The sequence below is a fragment of the Saccopteryx bilineata genome, chromosome 2, assembly GCF_036850765.1.
Source record: "Saccopteryx bilineata isolate mSacBil1 chromosome 2, mSacBil1_pri_phased_curated, whole genome shotgun sequence".
Classification (NCBI taxonomy): domain Eukaryota; kingdom Metazoa; phylum Chordata; class Mammalia; order Chiroptera; family Emballonuridae; genus Saccopteryx; species Saccopteryx bilineata.
In genome coordinates, this window is record NC_089491.1 from 170514889 (window position 1) to 170538600 (window position 23712).

Below are 23712 nucleotides of genomic sequence, written 5' to 3' on the forward strand. Positions count from 1 at the left end.
TGGAATTCAGTTCAACCCCTTTGGCTCAGGAAGGTTAATTAAGTAGGGTGATTGTGGATCGGAAGCTTTGCCCTATGTCAGCCCTCTTGCCCTTTACTCCCATTCCCAACCCTGGAGGCTTTATACAAGTGCTTAAGTAGATGGGTATTGAGGGAGAACAGGGTTTGGGGAACAGGGACAAATAGGGCACAGTGGGCGGGGGCCCTTCTATTTCAGTAAAGCAGAATACCCAAAAATGAAAAGTCACAATAAATAAATAAATAAAATTCCAAAATCTCCACTTGCCCCTGCCCTTACTTCCCTTCCCCGCCACTGCTGGAGAGATAAGGGGAAGAAACTGAGGATGGACTTTTGATTTCCTCTCCCACTGAGAATGGTAGTCAGGGGGTCTCTCCAAACCATACCAAGCCCCTCATCTTGCCAGTTGAAGAAAGGAGGCTTGGTATGGGGCTTTCTCTTATTACTCCTTTTCAGTCTCTTTCTCATGTTTATCTCTGCCTAGTTTCTGTCACTTCTGCTTCTCTATTCCTTTGTCTTCTCACTGCTGCTTTTAGTGTTCCTGTCTCTATCCCTCTGCTCTACCTCTGTCTCTCTGTCTTCCTGCCAAACCCTCTCACCTGCAAACCTCAAACACTCCCTACCTGACCCACCCATCCTCTTTTCCCTTTCCCCCAAACCCTTCACCCTTCAGTCCCCACCTGCCTCCCTCTGTTGTATTGCACGCTGCTTGGGCAGGGAACAAGGTGTGATGTTCATGAGAAGTGGAGGGAGATCTAGGGCCTAAGGGGAATGGGAGTCAGGGCTGGGATCCAAGGGTAGGGTCTGTGAGGGAGGCATCCTCTGTCCCCACTTTAAGAGCAGCCACAGCGATCCACCACCATGCCAGGGATCTTGCCGTAGATAATCTGCTGTTTGTCATTGAAGTAGAGCATGTTGATTGGGGACATCTTGGTAGGGGTACAGCAGGGCCCAGCAGAACCTCTTGGATTAGCCTGTTGCACCAAGTGGGTGTGCGGATACTTTTGCATGAACATGTACTCGCACTGGCCGGAGCAGTAATTGGCCTTGTAGCGTTTAGGTGCGATGATCCAGTCCCAGCCGAAAGCCTCAAAGTCTACTGTGAGGGGATACCGACAGCAGCGGGACTCACTTGAGTGCTCATCGCAGTCCAGGCCCAGGTTCCGCCGGGACCGTTTTGTGTTCTCTAGGACTCGAAGCTCCATGAAAGGATGCTGGGATGGGAGAGGAGAAAGAGATGTGATAGAGTCCTGAAGGGGTCCTACTCCCTGTTTCTCACTTGCGCTCTGTAGGGGCCTGAGAACAGAGACCACTGACTTCTCAGCTTTTCCACCGCTCGCACCCTCAGCCCATGTCTTCTGCCCATTTTCCTTCAATTCACCTTTCCTAATTCTTCTCCTGGCAACCTAACCTTCATCAACCCCTTGGTCTGAGGTCTCAACAACAGCCCATTTTTGTGTTCCCACAGATCTCCAATTAACTCACAACTTCACCCCAAATCCAGTTTTCAGTTGTTGCCTGGCTTGAATCTCCTCCCTCAAGCTCCTGCTCTAGAATCAACTCCTGGCCCCAGCTAAATAACCAACCCCCTTCACATTCCTGGTCTGCCTTTTCCAATGTCCCACCTACTCAGAGCCAAGTTATACATATTTGCCACCATCAAAGGCTCCCTGCTCACCAGCCCCTCAGCTCCTGGCCCCAGGGAGGTGACAGCCAGGTCTGTACCACTGGGGTCAAAGGCGTTGATCTCGATGCCCCAGTTGCTCTGTGGCTGGCGGAACCAGCTATGTAGCACTTGCTTGAAGTCGATGCTCTGCCAGTGGCCGGAGCGTGAGTGCAGCTCAATCTTGAGTGAGCGGATACGGATGTGTCGTCGGCCTCCGCCCCCTCCCCCAGCAGTCCCTTCCCCAGTAAGGGGTTTCAGCCGCAATATCTGCAGGTAGACTGTGGCTGGGCGGGGCACCGGCCGTAGATACACCCACAGCTGGGCCTTTAGTACCTTTGTGAACATCACCTTTGGGCTGAAGTGGAAATGGCAGCAGAGAGGGCTGCCATCAGTCTGCACCGCAGGGTCCGCTGGTAACAAAAAAAAGGGTGCAGGGTCAGCAAAGGGTGTTTGTGGATGGGGTCAGCAGCCCTGGGTGGCACTGGCAACTTGGATTCTTCAGCCTGAGTTTTCTGGCTCTTCACTCTTCCCCCACATCTGTCTTGTTGACTACCATGTCATTGGTACCCAGCACAGTGTCTCCTCTCTTTCCCTGTTGGGTGACTGCTCTGTCAGGTCTTACTGATCTGTACCCATTCCCTAATTTGTTTGCCATAATGCATAGGCTCTCCTCTACCAGCTAACCTACATAGTTATTAGAGATTTTTCCCCCATAGCCTTCCCTTTCTCTAACTTTCCCCAACTTGTAGGGCTCCAATTTCTTCTGAACCTTTGATGCCCTTCATTGGAGCCAAACCTCATATCACACCTGCTATCCTTAGGTCACCTTGCCTCATTTTTGCTGTTTTGTCTGGTGGCCAGATGAAGCCTAACACAACTCCTACTACTCCCCTGCCAAAAACAACACAACACAACAAAACAAAACAGATGGCCTAAGAGAGTAGATAACCCAGGGTTCAGATAGAAAGCATGGGCTAAATTTATTCCATAAAGTAAACCAGAATTCAGATCTAGGGTTCTTGGCATCATTCCCACTAGAAATAGCACTCCCAGAAGAATGAACTACTCAAATACTCCTGTGCCTTTGACTCTCCCATTAACCTGAAAACCAGTTTCCTCAGCGGCTTCCTCGTCATCATCACCATTATTATTACCTCAGCTTTTAAGGAAGGGAAAAACTAACTTTATGTTGTTTCCTTCTACTTGTCCAAAGCATCAGAAATAATATTCAAGCCCAGGCTGGGTAGCGCAGTTGGTTAGAGCATCATCCGGATACATTAAGGTTGCGGGTTTGATCCCTTGTCAGGGCACATCAAAGTATCAACCAATGAACGCATAAATAAGTGGAAGAACAAATCAATGTTTCTCTCTCTTTCTCCCTCTAACATCTGTCAATAAATAAAAAATTTTTAAAAAGAAATAATATTCAACACACCAGATCAACTGTTTTCGTTCTTCTTTTCTTCCCTGAGCTTCCTGTCCAGTACCAGTAAGTCTTTACAAAGATTTAACATCCCAACTATACATTCTGGCCAGTTCCCCTTGTTCTGGACCACAAATGGACTCTTCTTAGGTCTAAAGGATGATTCTCATTATCTGCCTCTGCTTCTACTGCAGTTCCTTGCAGTTCTCCTTTCTAATCCCTTAAATCAGTTGGGAATACCTTAAATCACGTTTCCGTTATACAGGAATATTCATTCTCTAAATGGACTGAGAGAGGAAGAAGAATCAGGAAGGAGCTTCCAAAGCCATGTAAGTAGAATTAAGAAGTCCAAGCCTGTAATCATGCCAGGTCTGAGTTCTGCATAATCATGGAGGGTTTAGCATCTGTTGTGCCCCATCAGTGCTCCCCATCCCCGCCCCAGGAAAAGGAGGGTCCTCCAAGGGTGATGAGGAGGAAAGTGCTTAATGATCTTCATATATTCAGGACATGAGACACCAAGTTCCTCTGCAGCTTCCTTTCCCTTGGTTCTTCCCTGAGATCCCAGGGCACTGGTCGTCCTCCCAGTTATCTTCCTGCTGGAGCTGCAGTGATGGTGCAATGGGATAAGGTTCGTGGAGTGAAGATTCAGAGATGAGGAGAGCTGGGGCAGGGAAGCTGCTGGTGAGATGGGGGGAATGACAAACAATCCAAATTGCATACTATGCCTAATTTCAGCATAAGGATTCTTATGTTCCTGCCTGTCTTCACCATTAGGTACTGTTTTACTTATGGTGGCTTTAGTGCCTCCCATAGTACCAGGCAGTGCTCAATAAGCACATGCTGAATAAACTCCCTAAATTCCCAATCTTAAAATTATACAGGCTCGTGCCTGGAAGTGCTTGCTGGCATCTAAACACTGCTGTTCTTGGACTGCGATTGAAGTGGGCTAATCCACTGCCTGACTTCTCATTAACCAGCATCTGACCTTATCCACCAAACTTCTCAGTGATACAGGTAGTAATCCTTGCTCGGTAAGAGTGCTGAGCATTAAATAAAAAATGTGAAAATAGTAGTGGCTTCTCAATAACTGTTGGCTTATTGTTAGTTTTCTAAGCTGACCCAAGGCTTCATGGAGATAGAGGACTGGGCACCAGGGCCCCATCCCTGTTAGGACTTTAGGCAGAGAGCCCCATGGCCACCCCAGGGAATCACCATATACTTCTTACCCAGTGGATGTGGGGACAGCCAGGTACTACAAGGGACAGGAGGAAGACAATATACGGATAAAGGAAAGGGAAAGGGGAAAAGATGAGGAGAGACTGGAGATGGTGAGGGAGAAGACAGAAGAGACTGTCGGGGATGAAGGCAGGTTAGAAGAGATAAGCAGAGAAATGAAAAGAAGGAAGTGGGGAAGATCATGGTAGGGAGAGAAGAAATCAATTTGGGATTTGGAGAACACTGGGAAGGAAAGGGGAATTTAAAAGGGTGGGTGGAGGTTAAGAAGCAAAAGGAGAATGGTAGCTAAGCCTAGTGGGATAAAGAAAAAGGATAGAGGGCTACAAAGGGAGGAACAAAGGAGAAGCAGGTAGAGCCACAGAGGGAAACAAGGGGCTTGAGAGAGTCCCCAACACAGACGTAGACCCAGCTCCCAAGGGGAGGGAAGGAGCCACATCTGTGTTGGATTGATTGGGTTGGTGGCAGGCAGCAGGTCAGGGTTAGTAGGCGGTGCTGGTCTGGAGAGAGGTCACTGCACTATTTTCAGCAAAAGCCCAACCCCCTCACCGCTCACCACCTCCCCCTCCTCCCTATCCCCATACACACTCTTCCTACCCTGGCTGGAAGGCCTAGGGGCAGGAGGTTGGGCTGAGAGGATGGGGGCCTCTTGGTGTAGGGAGGAGAGAGAAACTGAGGGGCTGGGCTTGGCTTCCAGAAGGACAAGGGGGCTGGGTTCCCAGGATGAAGGCTAGGGTGGGAGAGCCAGGCAGGGTGGAGGGAACTAGGGCAGGCTCTGCAGCCTAGGAGAGGTGGGGGCTGGGGTCCAGGGTTGAAGGTTGGGGGAGGGGAGGAAGGGGGAGGGGAGCGGTGGCCATCTCTGCTGACAAACACCTCCCCCGATTAGCAGAGCACAAGTCTCTTATTAAAGCAGGTCCCTGGGGATTAGACTATAAAAGTCTCTTTTTCCTTTTCCCCTCTCTCCCTCCCCTCTCCTCCTCTGCACTCCCCCTCCCTCTCTTAAGAACTCAGCTTGGCTCTTAAAGGGGACGTACAATAATACCTGGCCGGAGACCTAGTCCCTAGTAATCCAAGTCCTGGGGTGGCATGAGGGCGGAAGTTGGGGTGGAAGCTTACCTGCTGTTGTCCTTCTCACTTCCCTGGCCCCTCAGCCTAACCTGCATTTCCCAATCCAGGCATGCAGAGTCCTTCTCACTTCTGGCATGCCCATTACTAGGGCTAACTATGGACTTGGGCCCATTGATAAAGGGATGCTGGGGATAGAGAGGGGCAAGGGGAAGCCCACAGTTCTATCATCCATCTAGAAATCCTCACACACACTCCACCACATAGACCAGAGTATCTTTTTCCCAAGTATCCTTCATCGTCCAGCAAACTCTTCTTCAGAATTCCTCAACAACTGTTTCACAAATGCCCACCCCCATCCCTGCCCTCAGTCAATCTCAGACTAACCCTAGCTTCTATAAAGCAGAAGCCTTAAAAACAGAAGGGAGACTGAGGGAACCCAAGATCACATCCCAGGCCTTCACCTTTACCCCACCCCCAAGTTAGTTTCCTAGTTCTTTGAGTTTTCTTTCCTTTACAGCCTCGACCAAGTACTGTGGAGTTAGGGTCTGTCGAAAAACTGGTGCCAGTATAAGGAACTCTGCCTCCCAGACGCACACCTGGGTTCCTGTGTCTCTCCCATGGGAGTGGGCCACTAGGACTCCCCTTAGCCCCCAGCTTTTTATGACCCATCTGCCCATAAAAGTCTCCCCCCTCTTCTGTTCAGAGCTATAAAACTAAAACCAAACAGTTGTGTGTGTGTGTGTGGGGGGGATTACTTTGCCAAACATCGAATAAGAGAGTGCCCGGTTCCCTGGAGTTGGAGGGAGGAGACTTCTGCGGGGGAGGGAAAGGGGAGTCATCTGGTCCTAGGAGACTCCTAGCGTTTTGGGAGGGGTGTTGGCTTGGATTTTCCAGGCCATAAAATTTCAAAGCAGCTCAAGTCTATTAACACGTTCATCTTGCTTCTGCCCAGGGGCTTGGATGCCTGGGTTCCTCCTCCCTCCCCATCTATTTCTTTCTTTTTTTTCCCTAAGTCTCCCTGTCTCTCCTCAAGTCTGGGTGCGGGTAGGGGCGGATGAATGAGGGATGGAATACTAAGGTTTGAGCAGCTATACATTTGCCCGTAACCCCCGCGCAGTGGAGCCGAGTTCTCTGAGCTCAGTCAGTACCGAGAAGGCTCAGCTTTTCGGTCCCTTAGGGAGACCTGGTGTCAGAGGGCTCTGGATGGAATGCGTGCCAGTTGGGCTACGTACCGGGAGAGATACAGGGCTCTGGGATCGCATTCCTGGGAGAGGGAGAGGAGCATTAAGTTCTCTGTCGCCTAGTGGGCGCTTGCGGAGCCCAGGGTGGAAGGGGTGAAGAGTTGGTGCCAGGGGCATTGGGAGGCAGAGAGCACTGCAGTCCTGCCGGGACTGCGGGAGTCCGGAAGCCTCCCGAGTCTGTTCTCCATCCAGCCTCTCCATCACGACTCTTCAGGACTCAGTTGCTGCCTCTTCCCCTCTGCTGCGGGCGAGCCCCAGCTTCCTCAGATTCCCCAACACGGACCTTTCTCGCACACCCGAGGGTAGAAGGCGGTATCTCGAAACCCCCTCGATTTGCCGTCCCCCAACCCCTCTAGGGACTGGTCTTGACAACACTCCGCAGCCCATCTCCGCCGCTGAAAAACTTCTAGGGAGCAGCCCCTGTCCCCCAATCTGTCAAGTTTTCGCAAAAAAAGGCTTCCGGGCCGGAGCAACGGGGAGCGTCCCGCTTCGGAGAAGACGCTCACTTTCCCGAAGCCCGGGTCAGCACCCCACCGCTCGCGCCCCACCATCCACTTACTCTCCTGGGCCATGCTAATGACAGTCTCAGTGGTGGCGTGGTACTCGTCCTCCTCCAGGAAGTCCTCGGGCTGCAGCGCGTCGCCCTGGAAATCGTGCAAGTCCAGGATCTGCTGCAGCGGCGGCGCCTTGGGCAGCAGCTGCTTCACCACCTCGCGGCTAATGTTGGGAGCCTCCTTGAGCCTCAGTTTGCTCAGGATCTGCGACTTGATGCTCTCCAGGCGCAGCTCGCGGCTGTGCTGCCGCCACACGCACACGGGGCAGCCGTCGGGCTCCGGCGCCGCGGACGGGGCTGGTCGGCTCGAGCGCTCCCCCCCGACCCCCGCCGCCGCCGCCACCGCGGGGCTCTCGGCCGCCTCCCCCCGGGGCCGCAGCTCCAGGGCGAGGAGCAGGAAGCCCAGCAGTAGGGGGGCCGCGAGCACCATGCTGGAGGGGAGGGGAGGGAGGACTGGGGGCGGGGACGCCGGAGTCCCGCAGGGAGGGGGCGGAGGGAGGAAGGAGGAGGAAGGGAGGAGGAGGGGGTCCCGCCGGCGCGGGATTGGGGGCTGCCCGGCCGAAGGGGGCCCGGGGGGGCCGGGGGCGGCGGGCGCGCGGGCGGGGCGGGCGGGCGGCCGGGGCGGGCGGCTGGGGGGGCCCGAGCCCCGGCCAGGCCCTTTATAGCCCCGGCCCCCGTGTCGTCAGCGGCCGCGATTGGCTGCGGAGCCAACAAAAGAGGCAGCGCTGTCATCCGAGGCGAGAGAGGGAGCCGGAGAGAGCCGTGGAAAAGAGAGAGAGGGAGGGAGTGAGGGCCCAGGGAGAGATGGAGAGACCAAGATATTGGGATGGGGGAGAGAAGGGGAGGGGAGAGAGAGAGAGTCAAAGAGACCAAGGAAATACAGAGAGATAAACAGGGAAGAGACAGATCAGAGACACAGAGAGAGGAAGAGCAGGAGGAGGAGGAGAAAGAGAGACAAAGGGGGAAGACACAGAGAGCAGAGACTTAGCTAGCAAGAGACAGAGAAGGAAAGAGGCCGGTGCAACTCGTACTGGAGTTAGAATGGGGAGAGTCAGATGCAGAGATAAGGGAGAGAGACTAAAGGGAGGAGAGAGGTATGGCTAGACAAGGGGAGAGATGGAGGTCCCAGAGCTAGATCTCAAGAGCTCAGGTAGGTGTGCAGAGAGATGGGGTAGGGGCAGAGGAACTGATGGAACAAGGACCAGACCCTGGGAAAGAGAGAGGGGTGGAGAAAAAGTGACAGACGCTTGGAGATTCCAAAGGAACCCCTGAGAAGGTCCACACAAAAGATCAAGGGAAGGCAGAGATGAGAAGATACTCCTGAGGGAAGGAGAAATAGCACAGTGACAAGAGTCAGCCTTAATGGAAGCATGGAGAGCCAAAGGGGAAAAGGTAGAGAATTTGAGACCAGAGGAGCCTAAACTACCAAAAATAGCCCAAAGAAGATGTTTAAAGAAGCCATGGAGGGGAGCCTCACGGTGTCTCATCAGGGACATCAGAGAGAGAGAGATGGAGGGATTGGACATGGGGGTTAGCCAGGGAGACTAGAAGCCAAAGAAGTCAAGGACAATCTGAGAAGGTGGAGAGGTTGCTGGGAAAACCTGACACAAGAGGAAGACTTAGAGCTGGAAAGAGTTCTTGAGCTTGAAACTGAGGCTTGAAAGGGATAAGGTAATCAGCAGGTTGGAAGAGGCAGGAACTGGGGGCCACCCGGGGGGCAAAATGGAAGGAAGCAGGGACAGGGACTGCTGTACTTGCAGAGGAATCTGGATTTCTGGGGTCATAGCTTTACTTTCGGATCTGCTGGGTCTTAGAAATCTGAGAAGGGGCTAGTAGTTTTAGGGGTAAGAATAAGAGATGTCTGCCCTCAGATGCCTAAGTTGGAGACAGCGGGTTGTATAGGGAAAAATTCAGATATGGGACCAGCCCTTGCCTTCAAGTATGACCCTGAGAACAGCCAGAGGGCAGAACAGAAGATTGCCGAGGTACTAAAATGCTTGTGAAGTGCTTAACTTCTGGTTCTGAATACCTCTTTTCAGACTTCAGTTTCTCCAGGCTTTTTTCTTGAGTCTAAAGCTCTGGAGATCAATAGACAACCAATAGATTGAAAGTGTTTGAGGGGACCAGATCTTGCTGGTTTCCTGGCATACACGGTGTTTATTGAATCAATAGAAGGACATTATTTGAACTTCTCAGGCAGAATATAGGGACACTGGTTTCTCTGGATTAGAGCCCAGTACGGTGTCTTAAAGTTGTCTTGATGGAACAGTTGATATAAGGACAGAGTTGGACTGGGTAGCAGGAATGAAATGAAGGAAGAAACTGGAGGTCTAGGTGTGAGAGAGGAAGGCTGGGTAGGGATTAGGAGGACCATGCTGGGGAGCTATGAAGAGATGATACATTTTTTATGGAGGACAAAAACTAAGACTGCAGCAGAAAGGGGAAAACACTAAAAAACTTAGCTTGTTCCCTCCCTGGCTTTGGTCTAAGACATGGGCATCTCAACATTTCATGAAATTTCTTCATCTATAAAATGAGGATCCTACTGTCTACCCTCAACTGGTTGTAAGAATTACATAGTTATCAATCAATAATGGCTTTCACAGCTCCTTCTTCCTCATGATTTTCCTCCCTTTCTTTTCTGATCTTTCATATTCTGGAATATCCTGCACCCTAAAATGTTTCTCTGATGTCCTTTTCTCTGCAAAATTGCAAATTCCTTGAGAGCAGAGGTGGTGTTACCTCCTAGCCTTCCTCAGAAGAGTTGGCTCAACCTTCACTTTCTCACCAAACATAGTATAAAGGTCTATGACAGATGCAAAGATAATACAGCCTTAGGGAGCATACAGATTAGACAAGACACTAGGATAACAGTATGGGCCAAAGCTCCAGACCAAATGTGTCTCTCTCTCTCTCTCTTTTTAAGGATTTTATTTGGCCCTGGCTGGCTTGTACAGTGAATAGAACATCAATCCAAACTATGGACATCCCAGGTTTGATTTTCAGTCAAGGCACACAGGAGAAGTACCATCTGCTTCTCTTCCCCTCCTTCTCCACTTTATTTCCCTTTTCCCCTCCCACAACCAGTGGCTGGGTTGGTTTGAACATCAGCTCCTGTCACTGAGGATAGCTCTGTTGGTCTGATTGCATCATCTTCAGGTGCTAAAAATAGCTCGGTACTCCAGCATTGGTCCCAGATTGGGGTTGCCAGGTGAATCTTGGTCAGGGTGCATTTGGGAGTCTGTCTCACTATCTCCTCTCCTCTCACTAGAGAGAGAGAGAGAGAGAGAGAGAGAGAGAGAGAGAGAGAGATTTTATTTATTGATTTTAGACAAAGAAGAAAGAGAGAGAGGAGCAGGAAGCATCAACTTGTAGTAGTTGCTTCCTTGACCTGGTAAGCCCAGGGTTTTGACTCGTGACCTCAGCATTTCAGATCAACACTTTATCCACTGCATCACCACAGGTCAGGCCAGATATCTTCTTGATACCTCCATCTGGAAGTCACAGACAACTCAGGTATTATAGGTTAAATAGGATAAGTAGTGAACTCCTTCTCTCCCCCTAAAATGTGTCCCTATCCTGATGTTTTTCATTTTTAGTGAATGGCACTTCATCATCCAGGCAGAAACCTAAAAGAAGCCTTCATTTCCTTTCTCTTGATCATCTCTGAGTCTTTGTACCACTTGTTTCCTTTTCTCCCTCCTACTTCCACTCTCCTCCAACACACAGTCTCCTGGCCAAATTCATTGTTCAGTTCTCAGTACAGATAAAAATTTAAACATATCTTCCAAGAGTCTATTCCTGACTCCTAAGTCTAGAGTAGATATTCCTGTTAGCTCTATCTGCACCATTCTTTGTGGGTATGAGGATTAATCACTTCTAGACTAGAACTAGGCTGCCTGATTTCAAGTCCCTGCTCACCCCCTTTTCTTTTTCTTTTTTTTTTTTTTTTGTGGGAGAGACAAAGAGAGTCAGAGAGAGGGACAGATAGGGACAGACAGGAAGGGAGAGAGATGAGAAGCATCAATTCTTTGTTGCAGCTCCTTAGTTGTGCATTGATTGCTCTCTCATATGTGCCTTGACAGCGGGCATTCAGCAGACCGAGTGACCCCTTGCTCGAGCCAGCGACCTTGGGTCCAAGCTGGTGAGCTTTTGCTCAAACCAGATGAGCCCACGCTCAAGCTGGCGACCTTGGGATCTCAAACCTGGGTCCTCCACATCCCAGTCCGCCTGGTCAGGCTCGCCCCCTTTTCTGACTGTGTGGACTTGACTCAATGTTTCAGATTCCTTATCTGTTAGATGGGGAAAACAATACTGTACCTGTTCCTTAAGCTTATGAAGATGAACTGGCTGACACACAGTTCCAAATGAGTTCATTAGTCATTACTGTTACCCCAATTTACCACCCTACTTTTGAAATGTTTATTTATTTATTTTCTTTTCTAGAGAGAGACGGAGAGAGAGAGAGAAAGAGAGAAGGGAGACGGAAATATTGATCTGACCTGACAGGTGGTGGTTCAGTGGGTAGAACAACAACTTGGGTGCTGAGGTCCAGGTTTGAAACCCGAGGTTGCTGTCCTATGCGTAGGGTCACTGCTGGCTTGAGCATGGGGTCATATTGATGATCCCATGGTCACTGGCTTGAGCCCAAAGGTTGTTGGCTTGAGACCAGGGTCATTGGCTTGAGCAAGGGCTTGCTGGCTTGACTGGAGCCCCCCAACCTCCATCAAGACATGTATGAGAAGCAATCAATGGACAACTAGAGAGCTTCTCATTTCTCTCCCTTTCTGTCACTGTCTCTTTCTCTCGCTAAAAAAAATAACTAAAAAATAAAAAGAAAGGGCCTGACCTGTGGTGGCGCAGTGGATAAAGTGTCGACCTGGAAATGCTGAGGTCGCCGGTTCAAAACCCTGGGCTTGCCTGGTCAAGGCACATATGGAAGTTGATGCTTCCAGCTCCTCCCCCTGTCTCTCTCTCCTCTCTCTCTCTGACTCTCTCTCTCTCCTCTCTAAAATGAATAAATAAAAATAAAAAATAAAAAAAGAATGTCTGTTTCTGAAAAACTTACTAAGTTTAAATAAATAAAAAAAAAGAATGAAAAAGAAAGAAACATTGAACTGTTTCTTTATGTGCCCTGACCTGGGATAGAATCAGTAGCCTTTGAGTATGGGGCAGATACTCTTACCAACTGAGCTATCCAGCCAGGGCACCATCCTACTTTTTTCACCCAAGTATTCTATTCCTTAGCTACTTTGAAAGACACATATTTTTCTTTATTTAGATATTGATTTTAGAGAGACAGGAAGAGAGAAACATCAAGTTGTCGCTCCACTTTTAATACTTTTTTTAAATTTATTTATTTATTTCAGAGACAGGGTGAGAGTCAGAGAGAGGGATAGACAAGGACGGAGAGAGATGAGAAGCATCAATTATCAGTTTTTCGTTGCAACACCTTAGTTCATTGATTGCTTTCTCATATGTGCCTTGACCGCGGGCCTTCAGCAGACCGAGTAACCCCTTGCTCGAGTCAGAGACCTTGGGTCCAAGCTTGTGAGCTTTTTGCTCACACCAGATGAGCCCGCGCTCAAGCTGGAGCACGACCTTGGGGTCTCAAACCTGGGTCCTTCTGCATCCCAGTCCGACACTCTATCCACTGCGCCACCGCCTGGTCAGGCTCATTGGCTGATTCTTGTATGTGTCCTGACCAGGGATGGAACCTGCAACTTTGGTGTATCAGGATGATCTAGGTAGGGTTTCTTAGCTACTTTGAATAAAAAATAGATGAACTCTGCTGATTGTATCTGGTCAGAGCTGGGTTAGTAAGAGAAAACTGTATTTATGGTCATTAAGAGTTATAGGAACCTTCCAAATACCAGAGAGCAAGAGTCAGGAGCAACTTCTGGGACAGAATAGATTTCCACCTTCGAGTTTCTTCCCCAGAGGTCCAAGCTGGCACTTAATCCATAGAACGGGCAAGACTGTCATCTGGTGGTAGAATCTGGAATTGCTGCTTCTTGGAGGTGGAACTAAATGCCTTTTTTTGTTGTTTTTTCTTTTTGTTTTGCATACTTCACATATTTTCACTTTAGATTTCTAGTCCAAGAAGTTCTATATCATGCCCTGGCCAGCTAGCTCAGCTGGTTAGAGTGTTCTTCAGAAACACCAAGGTTGAGGGTTTGTTCAGGTCAGGGCACACACGGGAAGCGAAGTGACCAACAAATGAATGTTTCTCTCTCAAAGCAATAGATAATTAAAAAAAAAAAAAAAAAAAAAAAGAAGCCCTGGCTGGATAGTTCAGTTGGTTAGAGCATCCTCCCAAAGCTCAGAGGTTGCTGGTTCGATCCCTGGTCAGGGCACATACAGGAACTGATCTAGGTTCTTGTCTCTTTCTGTCTTCCTCTTTCTCTAAAATCAATCAGTGGTAGAGCCTTGGCCTGGCGGGCTGGAATCCCAGGTTTGATTCCTGGCCAGGGCACACAGGAGAAGCACCCATCTGCTTCTCCACCCCTCCCCCTCTCCTTCCTCTCTGTCTCTCTCTTCCCTTCCTGCAGCCAAGGCTCCACTGGAGCAAAGTTTGCCCGGGCGCTGAGGATGGCTCTGTGGCCTCTGCCTCAGGTGCTAGAGTGGCTCTGATTGCGGCAGAGCAACGCCCCAAGATGGGCAGAGCATCGCCCCCTGGTGGGCATGCCGGGTGGATCCTGGTCGGGCGCATGCGGGAGTCTGTCTGACTGCCTCCCCGTTTCCAGCTTCGGAAAAATACAATAATAATAATAATAATAATAAAGTTTTATATCATGCCTGACCAGGCGTTGGTGCAGTGGATACAGCGTCGGACTGGGATGTGGAGGACTGAGGTTCGAGACCCCGAGGTCGCCAGCTTGAGAGCGAGCTCATCTGGTTTGAGCAAGGCTCACCAGCTTGAGCCCAAGGTCACTGGCTCCAGCAGGGGTTACTCGGTCTGCTGAAGGCCCGCGGTCAAGGCACATATGAGAAATCAATCAATGAACAACTAAGGAACTGCAACGAAGAATTGATGTTTCTCATCTCTCTCCCTTCCTGTCCGTCTGTCCCTCTCTCTGACACTCTCTGTCTCTCCCACAAGAAAAAAATAAGTTCTAAGTCTTGTTCTTCTCTCCCTAGACCCAGTCCGAAGGAGGGAGTCCTGCTGTCTTTACGGAAGTGGAGTTGAAAGAGATCTGGATATTTTAAATCTGTCTTCATCCCAGTACAGACATACGTACCAGAATTTGGCACTGCCCTGGTCTCCCTGGTGACTGTCTTCTGGCTAAGGCTGCTGCTAGCCCCGCCTTACCCTGGCAACCTTCAGGCCCGCCTCCTTCAAGGTCCTGACTGCTTCACAGAAAATGTAGGTCGGAGTCGAAGGGAGGAGTTGAGGTTTGAAGAGTGTGAGCTGCCAGAAGAGAAGCGGGAGGGTTTCAGTTGGAAGGAATGAGTTTTCAGGGGCTGCTGAAGGGAAGAAAGGCTTGTGTCGCCCCAGATAGAGGGCCCATTATGTTGTCAGGAAGCGGTACTGTAGGTCTTGGGTGCCAGAGACCAGGGTTCAGGCCACTCTCAGGAGTAGAAGGGACTCCTATTTTTCTTAACCCTTTCCACACAGGCCACCCCATACCCAAACTGCCTGTTCATCGGAGCTGGGCTCAGTGGGGAATCACTCAGAATCCCTAGGTTTCTCTCTTCTCCATCCCCCCCCCCCCCCACACACACACAAAGGGCCCCATTTTTAGGGTCAGTGGATTCCTGCCCAGGCATGACGGGTCTATCCTGGGTCACTGAGAAGCAGCTGAGAGAAGGCAGGCTTCCCTACAAGGCTTGCTTCCCTCCCTCCCAGCATAAGCCTCTGGGAATGTGGTGTGCAAAGGGAGACTATTCTGGGCTGGGGGTGGACTGTTGGTGGGATGGAGATCTTTTAGGTCTCTGCCCACAAACCCTGAGCCCTCCCCCCCCCCACCTCACTGTAATTACCATTCTCTCTATACCACACTCTAAACCCTATAATTATCCTGCTGGGATCCACCCTGTTACCAAGGCCCTCTAAGAGAAGTTGGAAGTTGGGAGGAAGGAGCCAAAGAGTTTGTGTTTGGGGGAGAGGTGGGACAGAAGTGGGGAACTCGGAGAATTACTTGGCCTCCCAGAAGACATTTTCATGCCCATCACTTTCCACGTAACCTCTTAGATAGGCCCAGCCTTCCAATTCTTTCCAGTTTTTTTTTATTTTTTTTATTCATTTTAGAGAGGAGAGGGAGGGGGAGAGAGAGAGAGAGAGAGAGAGAGAGAGAGAGAGAGAGAGAGAGAGGAGAGACAGAGAAGGGGGGAGGAGCTGGAAGCATCAACTCCCATATGTGCCTTGACCAGGCAAGCCCAGGGTTTCGAACTGGCGACCTCAGCATTTCCAGGTCGACGCTTTATCCACTGCGCCACCACAGGTCAGGCTCTTTCCAGTTTTCACTATAGTCTCTCTAAGCCTCCCCAGCTCTGCTTGTCTGTCTCATTTCTGCTGCCTCTCCAGGCCCCTGCTGGGGTGCTGCTTGGGGGCATGGCCAAACTTGGCCCTATTGACCAGCTGCTGCTCAGGAAAAGGAGAGGGTCTCAGTTCAGTGTCAACTTCTTCAGGGACTTCAAAACACTGGCAGATGTGCTGATCCCAGAGGTGACAAAGCATGACCTGGGCTACCAGGTGAGGGGAGCTGGTGGGAAGCAGAGAGGTGCTGGAGGCAGGAATGTCCAGAGAGAATTCAGTCTCCAGGAGACAGCACAGGGCACTGAAAGTCAAGGTTGTTGTCAGATGCGAGGTGTTCATGTGTGTGATCCCATCCATCTAAATTCTGCCTCATCTTCATCTCTTCAGTCCTAGTTCTCTAAGCTGCAAAACTATCAATACATTCACAGGGAGGAGTCCAACCAGTTGAGGAGAGCCTGAGGGGTGCCCCACGGCCTGCAGTGCCCTGCTGCAGCCTGTGCTAAGTGGCCTCCCGCATTCAGGGCTTCTCCTAGTCATAGCTCTCACCACACTGCATTTGATTATTTTTATTTATTGATTTTAATCTCTCAAGAAAGTGGGGGGAGAGTGAGTGAGAGAGAAGTAGCGAGAGACAGAAAGGAAGGCAGAGAGATGAGAAGCATCAATTCTTTTTTTTTTTAATTTATTTTTTTTTATTTATTCATTTTTAGAGAGGAGAGGGAGAGACAGAGAGGGAGAGAGAGAGAGAGAGGAGAGATAGAGAGAGAGAAGGGGGGAGGAGCTGGAAGCATCAACTCCCATATGTGCCTTGACCAGGCAAGCCCAGGGTTTCGAACCGGTGACCTCAGCATTTCCAGGTTGACGCGATGCTTTATCCACTGCGCCACCACAGGTCAGGCGAGAAGCATCAATTCTTCATTGCACCCTTATTTGTTCATTGATTGCTTTCTCTTATGTGCCTTGACTGGGGAGCTACAGCAGAGCAAGTGACCCTTTGCCCAAGCCAGCAACCTTGGGCTCAAGCCAGGGACCTTTGGGCTCAAGCCAGTGACCATGAGGTCACATCTATGATCCCACACTCAGGCCAGATGAGCCCACGCTCAAGCCAGCGACCTCGGGGTTTCCAATCTGGGTCCTCTGTGTCCCAGTTCGACGCTCTATCCATTGCATCACCACCTGGTCAGGCAATAAGTGTGTCACTTTAGTTATTCATTGATTGATTTTCACACGTGCTTTAACCAGGGGTCTACAGCCAAGCCAGTGACCCCTTGCTCAAGCTGGTGACCTTGGGCTCAGGCCAGTGACCATGGGATCATGGTGGCTCATCTGGCTTGAGTGTAGGCTCACCAGCTTGAGCACAGGGTTGCTAGCATGGCAAGCTGGTGAGCCTACACTCAAGCCAGATGAGCCACCAAGGCAGGGCAACATTGCATTTTTAAATCTGTGCCTATAGATTGAAATCACCTTAAAGGCAGGGCCATGCTTTACTCATCTCTGTGTCGTCCCAGTGCCTGGCATGTTTAGGCTTTCAGTAAACAGATGGATGGATGGATAGATGAATGAGTGAATTGATGAATGAATGAATGAATGAGTGAATTCTTCCCAGCCCCTGGATAGGCAGACATACTGTTCCTGTCAGCTTCAATGAAAAGAAATCTGAGGTAACCACTTTGCCTTAGCATTGCCTCTTTCTCATTTCTCCCATGTTCATCTCTGCTTTATCCCAGGAGAAACCTCAGTTGTATGGGTTTGTGACTCGGTGGCGACCACTGTACTGCTGAACCATTCCTGGACCAGAACCACACAGCAGCCAAACTCCTGGTCTCATATGGCACTAAGAGGCCATGGGCTGGAGCTGCCTACCCTGCTCAGTCACCAGTAGGGCATCTAGTTTGATCCATTTGGTAATAGTGACACTGGCTGGGAGGAAGTTGGGACACAAGCCAGGCAAGGGTGGGGAAAACAGGGGCCAGAAGTCAGGGGTTGGGGGTTCAAAGAGCAGGGAAAGGAAAAGGGCAGGAAGAGAGACAGAGCACTGAGGGCCAAGCCTGACAGTGGGGGTTGGGGCCTGGTGAGGCTGGAGCAGGAGCTTGAACTGGGGTTCTGGGCAGTCACAAAGCAAGATCACTTTAATTCCCATGAGTCTAAAACAGGGTATGACAAAATTATTATTAATATTTTATTTACTTATTTAAATGGTTTGGGTTTTTTTTAGATTTTATTCATTTTTTTGAGAGAGAGAGAGAGATTGAGACAGGAACATTGATCTGTTCCTGTATGTGCCCTGACTGGGAATTGAACCTGCAACTTCTGTGCTTTGGGATGATGCTCTAACCAACTGAGTATCTGGCCAGGACAAAATCTTTATTATTCTTTTTTTGTTTTGTTTTGTATTTTTCCAAAGTGAGAAGTGGAGGGTGGGGGGGCCCATAGACAGACAGACTCCCGCATGCGCCGATGGGATCTACCCAGCATGCCCACCAGGGGGCCATGCTTGGCCCATCTGGGGCATTGTTTTGTTGTAACAGGAGCAATTCTAGCACCTGAAGTGGAGGCCATGGAGCCATCTTCTGCGCCCGGGGCCAACTTTGCTCCAGTGGAGCCTTGGCTGTGGGAGGGGAAGAGAGAGCTAGAGAGAAAGAAGAGGGGGAACAGTGGAGAAGCAGATGGGTGCCTCTCCTATGTGCCCTGGCTGGGAATCGAACCTGGGACTTCCACACACCAAGCCAACACTCTACCACTGAGCCAACCAGCTAGGGCCCTTTATTATTCTTAAATGTCCTAATATTTTTTAACTTATTTTATTATTTTATTTATTCATTCATAGAAGAGAGGGAGAGGAGAGAGAGACAGAGAGAGAGAAGCAGGGAGGAGCTAGAAGCATCAACTCCCATATGTGCCGTGACCAGGCAAGCCCAGGGTTTCGAACCGGCGACCTCAGCATTTCCAGGTCGACGCTTTATCCACTGCGCCACCACAGGTCAGGCGCCCTTTATTATTCTTAAGGTAACAAAACTGATTCCTGTCATTTCTTCTGTGACCCTCACAGCCATGCTGTGTGGTGAGGAAAGGAGTAGCTCTCCTGCTGCCTGACTCAGGCTCAGGGAGGGTGTGGGTTTAGCACAGTCACCGATCTAGTGCCCAAGGGACAGAACCTGTCTTGCATCAAGGTTTCTGACCTCAGGGTGCTTCTTGCTGGCGGTGTGCACGGTGCGCTCAGCACTGGAGTATGAGTGTCAGGACCCCCGTTCTTTCCTTCAGGTTGCTTCTGAGTGAGTCGTTTAATCTTTTCAAGTCTAACTTTCCTTGAAGCAAGGATTTGAGGTGGCTGGCAGTGATGGTGTTCTCCTGGGTACCTAGTCTTGCCCAGACAGCCTGGGGAAGTCAGAGCTGGCCAGCACAGTGATTCCACCACCTGGTACCTCAGTGGTGTTGTCCCCACAGAGTCAGTGTGGGATATCTACCTCTCAGGGCTACACTTATCCTTGGTGCTCATCAGGGTCTATCACTGACTCTTTGGGTAGCTTATGCTAGGGTGGTCCATGAGCCTTTTAATCTGCAGGACCTGCAGAACCATAGGCTTTTATTTATTTATTTATTTATTTATTTATTTATTTATTTTAAGTGAGAAGAGGGGAGACAAAGAGACAAATTCCCGCAAGTGCCCTGAATAGGATCCACCTGGCAAGCCCCCTATGGGGCGGTGCTCTGCCCATCTGGGGTTACTACTCTGAAACCAAGCTATTTTTAGCACCTGAGTCAGAGGCTCCTGAACCATGGCTGTGAGAAGGGGAAAGAGAGAGAGAGAGAGAGAGAGAGAGAGAGCAAGAGCAGGGGGAGGGGGAGGGGTAGAGAAGCAGATGGTCCCTTCTTCTGTGTGCCTTGACCGGGAATCGAACCCAGAACAGCCACATGCTGGGCAAACACTCTACCACTGAGCCAACTGACCAGGTCCCATAGGTTTTGATCTAACTCTGCCATCGGGGGGCTGCCATCAAGCACCTGTGCTTCCTCATATCCAAAACTGGGGGCTCTAGATTTAAATCTCAGGCCCCTAATTCAGACAGAATCAACCTCTTGACATTAAATTCCAGCCACTACCCTTTCTACTCTCCCCAGTAAGATTGCCTTCATGCAGATGCAGTCTTCATTTCCTCTCTCTCCCATGTCAGTCTCCTCTTCCTTTTCCTCATTATTCTCACTCATGTCTAGGTTCCCCTCTCATCTCCCCCAACTTCTCCCATGTCTTCCACCCTCCTGTATTCTCTCCTCTATCTCCTCACCCCTCTCCCAATTTTTCTCAGCTCTTCTTTCCTTCTTTTAAGTTTTTTTTAGATTTTACTTATTCATTTTTTAGAGAGAAAGGAGAGAGAGAAAACGAAAGAGCAGAGACAGAGAGAGAGAAGGAGGAAGGAGCAGGAAGCATCAACTCCCATATGTGCAAGCCTGGGGTTTTGAACCAGTAGCCTCAGCATTCCAGGTTGACGCTTTATCCACTGTTCCACCACAGGTCAGGCCTCAACTCTTCTTTCTTTCTCTTTCCTCCTCTCCTTTCTTATGCCATCCACCCCACCTGGCCTGCTCTGGTCTCTGCAGGTGACATTTCTTTTCTTTTACTTTTTTGTGACAGAGACAGAGACAGGGAGAGGTATAGATAGGGACAGACAGACAGGAAGGGAGAGAGATGAGAAGCATCAAGTCTTTGTTGTGGCTCCTTAGTTGTTTATTGATTGCTTTCTCATATGTGCCTTGACCAAGGGGGCTACAGCAGAGTGAGTGACCCCTTGCTCAAGCCAGCGACCTTTGGGTTCAAGCCAGCAACCATGAGGTCATGTCTATGATCCCACACTCAAGCCAGTGACCCCACACTCAAGCTGGTGAGCCCGCACTCAAGCCGGCCACCTCGGGGTTTTGAACCTAGGTCCTCTGCATCCCAGTCTGATGCTCTATCCACTACGCCACTGCCTGGTCAGGCTCTGCAGGTTGATCGGAGTTAATCAGCTTATTCTACTGGGGCACATGTAAGTCTCATTTTGGAGAAGGCCCCATCCCAGTGGGGTCTGGGCAGGGCCTCAGGAGCCCTGCTGAGTGGAGGGGAGAAGTTGTTTGGGTGCTCCGTGTGGTGTGGGCATCAGGAGGCCTTGAGCAGTGACTACAGGTTGTTTTGTGTTGCACTGGCTCTAGCCCATGTCTTTGTGCTCTCAGATGACATCATCTTCACTTGGGACACTTGTGGGCCCCATGCCCTGCTGCTGGCCATGGGTGGAGAGGTGGTGGAGCTGGAGGGCATCCTGGCTCTGTTGTGTGTGTGTGTGTGTGTGTGTGTGTGTGTGGTGGGGGGAAGGGTACTACTCTGAGTCATTTGGGACCTTTCCTACTTCCTCTCCCCCTCCCACAAGATAGCAGTCACCCAGTCCTTTGATTTGCCTCTGAAATGCCCCTTTAGACTTCCCTCCTCTCTATGGTTCCAAACTTCACCAACTCTCAGTTGGACCATGGTAGTGATGTCCCAGCTATCTTCTAGGCCATCTGACATTCATTCCTCCTCATTTCAATGTAGGTGCAATGCTAAGGTAGTTCACCCTCTCAATAACTCCCACCACTCCCCATTGCCTGTAGTAAAAACCCCACATAGCCTCATACATTTTTTTTTGGTATTTTTCTGAAGTTGGAAATGGGGAGGCAGTCAGACAGACTCCAGCATGCTCCTGACTGGGATCCACCTGGCATGCCCACCAGGGGAGATGCTCTGCCCATCTGGGGTGTTGCTCTGTTGTGACCAGAGTCATTCTAGCATCTGAGACAGAGGCCATGGAGCCACCCTCAGCGCACGGGCCAACTTTGCTCCAATGGAGCCTCGGCTGCGGGAGGGGAAGAGACAGAGAGGAAGGAGAGGGGGAGGGGTGGAGAAGCAGATGGACGCTTCTCCTGTGTGCCCCGGTCGGGAATCGAACCTGGAACTCCTGCACGCCAGGCTGACTCTCTACCACTGAGCCAACCAGCCAGGGCCAACTTTTTTTTTTTTTTTTTTTTTTTTTTGTGAGAGGAGGGGAGATAGAGAGACAGACTCTTGCATGTGCCCCGAGAGGGTTCCACCTAGCAACCCTGGTCTGGGCTGATGCTCAAATCAGCCAAGCTATTTTTGGCACCTGAGGCTGACATGCTCGAGCTATCCTCAGAGTGCCCTGGCCAATGCTGGAAACAATCAAGTCACTGGCTGATTGCTTCTCATATGTGCCTTGACTGGGGGGCTCCAGCTGAACTGATGACCTTTACTTAAGCCAGTGACCTTAGTCTTTAAGCCAGCGACCTTTGGGCTCAAGCTAGAGACTATGGGATCATGTCTACGATCCCATGCTCAAGCTGGTGAGCCTGCGCTCAAGCTGGCAGACCTTGGGGTTTTGAACCTGGGACTTCAGTGTCCCGGGTTGGCACTCTATCCACTGCGCCACCACCGGTCAGGCAGCACTTTTTCTAGATAATCATCTTATCATCACAGATAAAAAAATATCTTCTCATATTTAAATTTTCAGTTCATATTCAAATTTTCCCAGTTATTTCCAAAATATCTTCTACAGTTGGTTTGTTCAAATATTCAAAGACAAAGCATTATATTTGTTTATTATGTGTCTAAAGTTTCTTTATCTTGACTTCAGCCCTGGCTGGATAGTTCAGTTGGTAAGAGAATCTTCCTGACCTGCCAAGATTGTTGGTTTGATCCTAGATCAGGGCACATGCAGGAAGCAACCAATGAATACACAACTAAATGGAACAACAAATCGATGTTTCTCTCTCACTCCCTTCCTCTCTCTAAAAAAAAAAAAAATTCTTGACTTCAGACCACCTTCCCTTCTGCCCATCTTTCACCACATCTTTTCTGAAGTCTTTCAGCTACCCAATCCCAACCTGCCAGGGAGCTGCAAATTACTCTCTTTTTACAACTGTCCCTTTCCTTGTCCTTCTCTTTTAATTTTTTATTATTTATTCATTTTAGAGAGGTGGGGGTGAGCAGAGAGAGAGAGAGAGAGAGAGAGAGAGAGAGAGAGAGAGAGAAGGGCAGAGGAGGGGCAGGAAGCATCAACCCCCATATTTGCCTTGACCTACCTCTGTGGTGCTCTCCAAAAAAAACACCTTTTTTTTTTTTTTGTATTTTTCTGAAGTTGGAAACGGGGAGGCAGTCAGACAGACTCCCGCATGCACCCAACCAGGATCCACCTGGCATGCCCACCAGGGGGCGATGCTCTGCTCATCTGGGGCATTGCTCTTTTGCGACCAGAGCCATTCTAGTGCCTGAGGCAGAGGCCATAGAGCCATCCCCAGCGCCCGGGCAAACTTTGCTCCAATGGTGCTTTGGCTGCAGGAGGGGAAGAGAGAGAGAAAGAGAAAGGAGAGGGGGAGGGGTGGAGAAACAGATGGGCGCCTCTCCTGTGTGCCCTGGCTGGGAATCGAACCCAGGACTCCTTAACGCCAGGCCAACGCTCTACCACTGAGCCAACCGGCCAGGGCCTAAACACCACCTTTTTTGTTTTTCTCCCTGGGCTGAGGCATCACCTGTCCCTCGCTCTGAGCTCATCCAGCCAGCAGCCTCTGTTCCCCATCAGTGTGGGATTGTTTCTGCCTACTGACAGAGGGCGGGGCCACTGTCTTCCCAGCCTTGCTGTCCTCCCACCGCTGTGCCTAGCACATGCTTGGCATCCAGAGGCAGTGCAATAAAGAAACTCGGAATATTTCTTTCTTCAGTATCTTCGATCCTCCTCCACAGCCTGCTTGCTGTGATCACTGGGGAGAAAGGTCCAGAATGGGCTTGGTGTGTCTTGCTGGAAGGTTATGATCCTGGAAACTGGTTTCCAGCCCAGCCCAGATCTCCTTCCTTTTGCTCTAGCAGTTTCCTTTCTGTGTACACACACAAGATTCAGGAAGTACAGTCGTTCCTAAGGCATGACCCTAGAAAAACCTAAGGGGTGGGGCCCAGGCTGGGGGAGTAGGAATGTACTGGCTGATCTGTACTTGGCCTGTTTGCACACAACTCCT

General features: G+C 50.1%; 1 protein-coding gene across 1 annotated transcript; it reads right to left on the reverse strand.

Moving 5' to 3' along the window:
• Positions 1 to 261: 261 nt before the first annotated feature.
• On the reverse strand, positions 262 to 7773 carry GDF11 (growth differentiation factor 11). The gene is made up of 3 exons (XM_066258471.1): positions 7209 to 7773; positions 1697 to 2094; positions 262 to 1232 (listed from the first exon to the last, which is right to left on the reverse strand). Exons 1-3 carry the CDS (start codon positions 7630 to 7632, stop codon positions 852 to 854), a joined length of 1203 nt encoding a protein of 400 aa, XP_066114568.1. The 5' UTR covers positions 7633 to 7773; the 3' UTR covers positions 262 to 851.
• Positions 7774 to 23712: the final 15939 nt, after the last annotated feature.

What these genes read in the sequence shown, in the direction of transcription:
- GDF11 (XM_066258471.1), bottom strand. Translation starts at nt 7,632, where the DNA reads ATGGTGCTCGCGGCCCCCCTACTGCTGGGCTTCCTGCTCCTCGCCCTG. An exon ending in CATTAGCATGGCCCAGGAGA is followed by an intron (nt 2,095 to 7,208) that starts GTAAGTGGATGG and finishes TTTTGTTACCAG; the next exon opens with CGGACCCTGCGGTGCAGACT. An exon ending in GGCCAGGAGCTGAGGGGCTG is followed by an intron (nt 1,233 to 1,696) that starts GTGAGCAGGGAG and finishes CTCCCATCCCAG; the next exon opens with CATCCTTTCATGGAGCTTCG.